This window comes from Betta splendens, chromosome 7 (assembly GCF_900634795.4).
Source record: "Betta splendens chromosome 7, fBetSpl5.4, whole genome shotgun sequence".
Taxonomy (NCBI): domain Eukaryota; kingdom Metazoa; phylum Chordata; class Actinopteri; order Anabantiformes; family Osphronemidae; genus Betta; species Betta splendens.
Window position 1 is genome coordinate 16497375 of NC_040887.2, and position 9238 is coordinate 16506612.

General features: G+C 46.0%; 1 protein-coding gene across 3 annotated transcripts; it reads right to left on the reverse strand.

The window, feature by feature from the left end:
• Positions 1-3673: 3673 nt before the first annotated feature.
• Positions 3674-8122, reverse strand: commd7 (COMM domain containing 7). 3 transcript variants are annotated; one of them, XM_029156439.3, is made up of 10 exons: positions 7961-8122; positions 6916-6969; positions 6723-6825; positions 5790-5846; positions 5660-5697; positions 5488-5578; positions 4776-4825; positions 4647-4695; positions 4279-4331; positions 3674-3826 (listed from the first exon to the last, which is right to left on the reverse strand). In XM_029156439.3, the coding sequence occupies exons 1-10, from the start codon at positions 8039-8041 to the stop codon at positions 3758-3760; spliced, it is 645 nt and encodes a 214-aa protein (XP_029012272.1). In that variant the 5' UTR covers positions 8042-8122; the 3' UTR covers positions 3674-3757. The 3 variants fall into 3 exon arrangements, with proteins under 3 accessions (XP_029012272.1, XP_055366326.1, XP_029012273.1); XM_055510351.1 differs by lacking the exon at positions 7961-8122 and adding an exon at positions 7785-7948; XM_029156440.3 differs by having other exon boundaries at positions 3674-4331; positions 7961-8120.
• Positions 8123-9238: the final 1116 nt, after the last annotated feature.

Consider the following 9238-nt stretch of genomic DNA (forward strand, 5'->3'; position numbering starts at 1 on the left):
GCGTCCACCACCGGGTTCGGGGATTACCACCACGACAGGCACCGGAGACCCTGCGTCCACAGCTCCGAACGGCCGCGTTGACAATGGAGACGGAGAACATGGTCCACTCGGACTCTATGTCTCCCACCTCCCTCGGAAACTGGTCGAAGCTCTCCCGGAGGTGTGAGTTAAAGGTCCGTCTGACAGAGGGTTCAGCCAGGCGTTCCCAACAGACCCTCACAATACGTTTGGGCCTGCCAAGTCGTTCCAGCCTCCTTCTCTGCCAGCGGATCCTACTCACCACCAGGTGGTGATCAGTTGACAGCTCAGCCCCTCTCTTCACCCGAGTGTCCAAAACATATGGCCGAAGGTCAGGTGAAACGACTACAAAGTCTATCATCGACCTCCGGCCTAGGGTGTCCTGGTGCCATGTGCACCGATGGACACCCTTATGTTCGAACATGGTGTTAGTTATGGCCAAACTGTGCCTAGCACAGAAGTCCAATAACATAACACCATTCGGGTTCAGATCAGGGAGGCCCAATCACGCCTCTCCAGGTATCACTGTCGTTACCTACGTGGGCATTGAAATCTCCCAGAAGAACGATGGGGTCCCCAGTTGGAGCGCTTTCCAAAACTCCCTCCAGGGACCCCAAGAAGGCCGGGTACTCCACACTGCCATTCGGCCCGTAAGCACAAATGACGGTGAGTGACCTATCCCCCACCCGAAGGCGCAGGGAAGCGACCCTCTCGTCCACCGGGGAAAACTCCAACACATGGCGACTAAGCTGGGGAGCTATGAGCAATTGCTCATTGCTCATTGCTCAAAAACAACACTAATAACACTAATAACGGCACGCCAGTGTCTCATTGGGTCCTCGTTTGTGATCAGCCCCAAGTCCGTCTCTAACAGTGCTTAGCCAGGATTTACTTTTTATGAATTGCAAAAAAACACCCATCCATCCATCCATCTGCATGAGGATTCTGCTGTAGCTCCAGTACAAGTCCACTAGATGTCACTGTTTCTCCTCGCAGTGGTGCCACAAGGCTTCAAATCAAATACTACAAAAACAAAGGAAGCTTCATTTGCCGTCAGGCAAATCTAACTTGTCTGTCTGTCTGTCTGTCTGTCTGTCTGTCTGTCTGTCCGTCCGTCCGTCTGTACGTCCGTCCGTCCGTCCAGCCATTAGCCTCTTACAGGGCAGCTGTTTACTGGGAACCATGAAGCTTCTGCTGTAGCTCCAGTACAAGTCCACTAGATGTCACTGTTTCTCCACACAGTGGCGCTTCAGATCAAACACTACAAAAACAAAGGAAGCTTTATTGGCCGTCAGGACACATTGCTCACAAAAGAGTCAGTGAATGGGGAGCTAAGGCACAAGGTCCAAGTAGAGACATGTGCAGGTCATGGTTCCCTTCCCCCTGGTGGAACCAGGTGGTCCAGGTATAAGTGAGGGAACCAGAAAGTGAGCGTGGCCAAGTTAAGATGAACGCAGGTAAACAAGGACAGAGACTGCGTGAATAAATAAATGAACAGCTATAATGTGACTTCAGCTTGCAAATCATAACTATCTATCACGAACCTGTGACACACAAGCATCTGACAGCTATGAGCTGTGGTGCTACTGCCCATAATCACCTCAAACACAGGCATTAGACCTCAAATACAGACCTCAGATGCCAAACACGGATCTCAAACACAGACCTCAGGTGTCAAACACAGACCTCAAACACAGACCTCAGGTGTCAAACACAGACACAGACCTCAAAGACAAACCTCAGATGTCAAACACAGACACAGACCTCAAACACAGACCTCAAACACAGACCTCAGATATCAAACACAGATGTTAGACATTAGATGTCAGACACAGACAGACCCCAAACACTGACCTATCACAGATCTCAGATGTCAAAAGCAGAACACAGACCTCAAATGCAGACCTCTGATATAGATGTTAGACATCAAACACAGGCCTCAGACACAGATTTCAGACACAGACATTAGACGTCAAACACAGACACAAACCTCAAACACAGACCTCAGATATCACAGGTGTTAGACATTAGATGTCAGACATAGACAGACCTCAAACACAGACACAGACCTATCACAGACACAGACCTCAGATGTCAAAAGCAGAACACAGACCTCAGATATCAGACACAGGCACAGACAGACAGACACAGACATTAGACATCAAACACAGACACAAACCTCAAACACAGACCTCAGATACCAAACACAGACACAGACATTAAATGTCAAACACAGACACAAACCTCAGATATCAAACACAGACTAAGGCACAGACACAGACACAGACATAAACCTCAAAAACACAGAGCTCAGACACAGACACAAACACAAACAAAAACCTCAGACACAAACACAGGCCTCAGACATAAACCTGTGGCTACTGGTATAAAACACAGAACTGGGCCAATGCATAAAAGGATTGGATACAAAGTCTGCTTGTTCCCATGGAGGCAGATGGAGCCTGGTTTGGTGGAAGTTTTGTCCATTAGTTTGTCATCTTTATTGCTATTACGACTTAGTTAAATTTAATGTATTAATTTATCAATTTACTCCACGAATGTAGAATAAAATTATGCAGTAATAATAGCTGTGTATGACAAACATTATCCTCCTGCTCCTGCATTAAGAGGAGGACATATAAAAGTTATACGTTATTTCAATAGTGTAACATAATCACCGTCCTGTCCTTTCCACAGAAGTATTGTGCAACACTAGGTTCACTGGACCTAAACTTGTAAGATGTCTGTCCACAGTTAATATTTAAAAGCCATGAAAAATGTCCCCAGGTGTCAGTCTGACTTCAGGGTCAAAGGTCATCAGGGTTCCTTCCTGAATGGATAAATGATGGATGAAAGGCATACAGTCAGTTGAATGGACTCTGCCTCTCACCTGCCATGATGGAGCCGTAAGTAAGTAAGTCAGTGAGTGACTTTCATTTTTTTTTTTTTTTTTTAAATGTATTAATTAAAGGGCGGCACGGTGGTGCGGTGGGTAGCACTGTCGCCTCACAGCAAGAAGGTTCTGGGTTCGATTCCCGGAGGCGGACCTCGTGCCTTTCTGTGTGGAGTTTGCACGTTCTCCCCGTGTTTGCGTGGGTTCTCTCCGGGTTCTCCGGCTTCCTCCCACAGTCCAAAGACGTGCATTAGGTTGATTGGCCTCTCTCCATTGCCCGTAGGTGTGAGTGTGTGAGTGAATGGTTGTCTGTCTATGTGTTGCTCTGCGATGGACTGGCGACCCGTCCAGGGTGTACCCTGCCTCTCGCCCGTAGCCAGCTGGGATAGGCTCCAGCACCCCCGTGACCCCGCACTAGGGGTAAACTAATGCTCCGAAACAACAACTGTCAGCTCTTTATTACTCAGCCGTTTTCTCATCTGATTATTATGGTTCTATGTGAAGTGAAACTCATATACGCAGATCTTCACACGTTTTCTGTCTGGATAAGAACATGTAGCAACATGTTGGGTCACACAAGGAGACAGAGAGCCTGAGTGGGAAGAATCCAGACCAGAGGCGAAACACAAGAAAACCCTGAGAAGGCGAGAGGTGATGGGAACCATGAAGGCATCATTGAATGTACAAGAATACCTGAAGATTCTGTCACATCAAAATTAGAAACATACAGAGATTTACAAACAGTCAGAGATGCAACTGAAGTTAGAGTTTGTGTTTTAGTTTAATGAGTAATCATTTAAACATATACAAAAAAACAACAACAAAAACATGAATACTTTGTGTTTGTTACTGTACATCCACTGTTTGTTGTGTGCTGGGGAGGACGGTTGGCATCTGAAGAACATCCGTGCAAAGCTAAATATACCAAAAATGTTAAATGTTAGGAGAATAAGCCAATGACCTAAATATGACATATTTTAGAATCTGTGACTAAAGAACTGAAGTTAAGTTAAGAAAAGAGGATGAGTGAAATTCCAAATCACCAGATGAAGACATTTCATGGCAGACGTTGCTCTGAGCATGAATGGACAGATCACATTGCTCTTTATTTGGGTTAAAAAGGCCCAGGTTTAGCCCAGATTAGATTTATCCCAGTAGAAATGTCAAGTGTGACACACACACACACACACACACACACACACACACACACACACACACACACACACACACACACACACACGCACACACACACACACACACACACACACACACACACACACACACACACACACACACACACACACACACACACACGTAACGTATTTTACACCATATAAGCACATTCAGCTGAGATGCTCCATGCTCGCCTTGGCTTTCTCCATCTCATGTAGGAAGTTGTAAAACTGAGGTAGCGTCAGTTCTGAAAGAGACACAGGCAGCAGCTGTACGGTCACCACGCCAGGACACCACAGGAATAAAGCACTGGCTCCTGCTGCCTTTACATACAGGAGCCAAGGATTAGTGTGAACCACACAAAGTTAGTTCCTACTGTACGACTAATGTGGAACCAAAGCATCATTGGCTGTTTGTGAAGGTTCTTTGTTCCCTCCCGTCTCTTCATTACTAGTTCACTACACCAGGAGCTGGATGACGCGAGTCTTAAGGTTAATTCTCATCTGAATGACAGCGTGTGTGTGTGTGTGTGTGTGTGTGTGTGTGTGTGTGTTGCACTTACCCATGTAGATGTTTTCTGTTGAACTCCCTTTTCTAACAACCAGTTTCAGCTGCGGGAGGACAAACACTGTGTTAAACACAGGGACTAAGGGACGTGTGGCGCTGGGTGTGTGGGACTCCTCACTCATACCTGCAGAAAGATATTTCCAACCTTCTGAACCTCGCTGGTGCCGACAGTCACTGTAGTGGTCAGAAAAAAACAACATGTTTCTTGGGTCCATACAATCTGACAAACAATGGCTTTTAAGATGTTTTTGTACATCGACATGTAAAACAAGTGTGATTGTCCCGACTGAGGTACTTAAATGTGGGCCCTGTCATCTGGGTTTAACAAGTTAGTCTGGAAAGCGTATTGCTGGTCTCAGGTCCTACGGAGAGGAAGCCTGGTGTCATTTGTGACCAGATTACAGAAAATGCTGCATGTTCATTTATGTGTCCAAGTGGGTGTCATGAAACGGGCTGCAGGTCATTGAGGTTCGGCTGGAAACTAACTGGTAACAATGGGACACACTTTAAAGTCTGCTGTTCAAATGTGTTGCAGCATCTCTATTCATATTCAAGGACCACACTAAAAACAGCCTCCTCCTTTCAGAAGAGTCTACTGTTGTAACCAGACAGCGACATGCAGAGACGCTGTGTCTCCGTCTGGATGCAGCTTCAATAAGAGCCAATGGCGCAAACAAAACAAGACCAGCGAAGGGCAGCACTGTTGCAATGCAAAGCGGTCAACAATAGCCCAAAATCATGGTAATCAATGCGTTTGCACCTCTATGCCCATGATGAGCACATTAGAATTGACTGGCTTTATGTCGCCCTGCAGCTCAGAGGACAGAAACACTTACCTCCAAACTTCCACTCCATGTCGACCAGCTGATTGACCGCCAAGGTCTGAGCCACAGCCAGTCTGGACAGAGCGGCACAGTGCTCCCCCCACTGCCAAACACAGAGAAGTACAGTAGCTGAAGACTGGAAGGATCTCACAGAACAAAACTAAAAACAGGTAGCAGGTTTTACCTGCTTTGAAAAATGAGTGGCCTTGTCCTCATTAAGTCCTAAGGAGGCAACAGAAAACACAAGAGGTGATAGGAGACACTGTCCTGTAGCTGCTGTTTAAATATGGCCCCACCAGTGCTTGAGGTTTCACCTAATGTCAGCAGGTCTTCTTTGATCTGCTCAGCTGTCAGGTTCTTCTTCAGGGCTCCTGAAGACAGAACATGAGAATTCGTATCACCTACAGCCAAACATTCCTGTTACTGGAGCTTTTCTCAGCTCAACTTTCTAGGGTCACATTTATCTACTGTGGGAAAGTCTGTGTGTACGAATGAGCAGATATACGTTTACAGGGATGACTGTGTCATGGAAATGGCTACTATCCAACAACACAGTGATTGTGTGTCAGGGTTTGCATTAAGAACAGAAAGCGATGGTATGATGGGTTGGGAGGTTATTAAGCAGCAGATTGTATTGAGCCATGTCCAGACATCTACTGGCTACACTGGCATTTATTTCAAACTCATGATGGTTTAGAACAATGAAGTCTCTAAAAAGCTGAACCTAAGCTGAGTAATGAAGGACGGACTGTTAATCTAAACAAAGTGTAAAAATGACGAGCAGTGTTCCTATAGGGTTTTATTAAACAAATTAAATATAATTATATTATGACTGGACGTAAAAGTCCAGTTGGTACGATCTGTTCCATCTATGGCCTCATAGTGCCTCACGAACCAAACCAGGGTCCGTATTGAGCGCGTCAGCATATGAAATAGCTCCTAAGTGAGTAACGGAGTAAATAGTCCTATCGCCCAATTTTATTAACAAGGTCACAGAGACTGATTTGGCTTCATCAGGAGCTGAAATGACAACAACTGTGTGGCCAAGTAATGGAGGACAGGGGTCACATGAAACCGAGTTTCTCTGGGAAACTGAAAGACACTCAAGTGATAATCAATAATGGACTTTATGTAAAGCTGGCTCGGTTACTTTCACCTCTTATAACTTATATAAGTGAGCGGTCACACAGACAAACAAGGGCAAGCAGAGACAGTGTTCAGCAGACAGATGTTCTGTAGGCTTCTACCTTGTGGCACCAGCAGGGTGCTCTTCATCAGGTTCCTGAGAGGACCCACACTCATTCCATGGTCCCCTGCGAACTCTGTGAGCTGCTGCAGAAGCCTGTCAGTCTGCACAGACACACACCCCAGGATTTATTTACACACATTCAACAGCCGTGGCTCCGGTAATAACACCTCAGTGTTTGTACACATGCTCACCTCTTTGGGTTCCAGCAGGAACTGGAACAGAATCTGAATCAGACGATGAAATTGCTGTACAAAATAAAAGATGAAAGGAAATATCAATTTCACACTATACCACCAAAATATGCAGTTTGACTTACTACTAACAGTTTTCCCCAAAATGATTTTTACAACAACAACATATTGAGAAGTTTAAGACGCTCCGAGGTGTAAGCACACACATAGAACATGTTCATGTCAACTAAAGGAATATTGCGGCCTTCCTCCACAGCACAGAGTCCTTAGACACCGGTCAGTTCATGCTTGGCTTCAGAACCAAAGAATTTGGTTCTATGAAGATTGCTGATGCAACATGTCAGAGACAAGCTGCTCGGCTCGGTCCGATCTGAATCCCATGGAGACTATTAAAGGGTTCCAGGACACTTGTAACCAGCACCGCAGGTGTTTGGGCCTGGGTGCAGAAGATGTGATCACGTGAATATCTGTGATCACCTGATGAGCACATGCCACACATCAGTCAGCGGGTATTGTTGTCCGGGAGGCAGGGTTCGCTAAAAGTCTGTGTATCCCTCAAAATAAGAGCAGTTTTGTGCAGCTTTAATCCCGTTTAACACAGTGGCACCGCTGACGCAGAACCACTCGGCGGCTTCAGTCAAAGCAGCAATAAAACCGTGACAAAGAAATGTCCTCAAGATACAAACGCGCTAGTTCTCTTTTTAATATAAACAACGTTTTTATTTAGGCTAAAATCTAATATGTCTGCGTGTAATGATTCCACTACTTTTATCAAAATGTACTTATTTCCCCCACTGGTGTATCGTGTGATGCAGCACAAACAGAACGTCGCCACTCTTTTGTACTACGTTGTACTTCTGTCACCGTACGTTTGTCAACCGACTCCGAAACCCGAACATGGCCCACTCACTCGGAACCATCGCCCAGTGAGTCCAGACATAACCTCAGAACGTTATGGAGCTGAGTGCAGCTTAGCCCATCACCCAGGTCCGAATCACTTCCGTTGACTCTGTTCCGATTAAAGACTCTGGACCCGTGCGTTTACCTGGTCGTTGAACTTGTTGAGGTTCTGAAAGTCTGAGCTGACAGAGTCCGGTAAAACGTCTTTACTGAAGTGAAGCTGCATGTTTGTTATATGTACACTTTTGAAGAACCGCAAGAAAAGACTCCGCTTCCGGGTTATTTACTGCGCATGCGCATCGCCTACAGAACTGGACGCATTTACGACATTGTACACTTTTGTTTTCTGCAGTTTAAAGGATGTTACAAAAGGAACATAATAACAGTGTCACACTCTGGTCATGTTGTGTGCCTGTAGCTGATGCCTACGCTTTAATCTGTCCCACACAAATACAATTTAAACATTTATCATTATGTCAGAAGCATTAGAAAGAATTAGTCTGACACACAATTGTCAGGCTCTGTTGTGTTGTGTGTCAGAAGCTGGGCTCACATTCTGCTCCATAAGCAGTGTGTTGCTTGGTCTGATTACTCAATTTCTGTGTAACCAGTGCTTTCATGCAAGTGAATCATTTGTTATAATCAAGTTTTAGAATGATAATATAAATAATTACAGTTAATCTTGCCTCCGTCGAGTGTACCTGGTGCTTCTATGGTCACATAGTACTGATGTGTGACCATATACAGTAATAACCTAATGTTCCCAGGTTTTTCACAGGGTTACTACCCTAACCCACCTGAGAACCTTCCCTCAGGTGATGGACCACCCATCAAAATGAGTTCATCATGTTCTAAAGTCTTAACGTGGCCGCTGGATCACGTCATGCATTTAAGCCGCAATGGCGTCTTTTAAGAAATACCTCAGATCTAACGCTTCCTCGTGAGCAAAGCGGAGATGGTGGTGAAAGAATGCGAACCGTTCCAACACGTCACCAGCGTTTCTCAAGGAGCCACCTCGCCCAGGGGAAAGGGAAAGTCTCTCACTTTCTGTCACATATTCACCCTCCTGTTCAACGGAGCGTTGCGATCTGCAGAGAGATAAGTGGAGGAGTACCTCTGCTCACATTCAGGGGCTTCACCTGAGAGGCCACACTCTCACCTGGGAAAGAGCCCGAAGCTCAAAGCTCAAGACTCAGCTACACGTGGAGTCCCAGCCAGAGGGGAGAGAGAGGGACGGCCAGAGAAAAACAGAGGGAGAGAGCGAGAGAGGGGGGGAGAGAGAGAGACGGCCAGAGAAAAACAGAGGGAGAGAGCGAGAGAGGGGGGGAGAGAGAGTCAGAAAAACAGGGGAGAGAGAGAGAGAGAGAGAGAGAGAGAGAGAGAGAGGGGGGGAGAGAGAGAGAGAGAGAGAGGGGGGGGGGGG

What these genes read in the sequence shown, in the direction of transcription:
- commd7 (XM_029156439.3), bottom strand. Translation starts at nt 8,041, where the DNA reads ATGCAGCTTCACTTCAGTAAAGACGTTTTACCGGACTCTGTCAGCTCA. An exon ending in TCCTGCTGGAACCCAAAGAG is followed by an intron (nt 6,826 to 6,915) that starts GTGAGCATGTGT and finishes GTGTCTGTGCAG; the next exon opens with ACTGACAGGCTTCTGCAGCA. An exon ending in ATGAGATGGAGAAAGCCAAG is followed by an intron (nt 3,827 to 4,278) that starts GCGAGCATGGAG and finishes TGGTATATTTAG; the next exon opens with CTTTGCACGGATGTTCTTCA.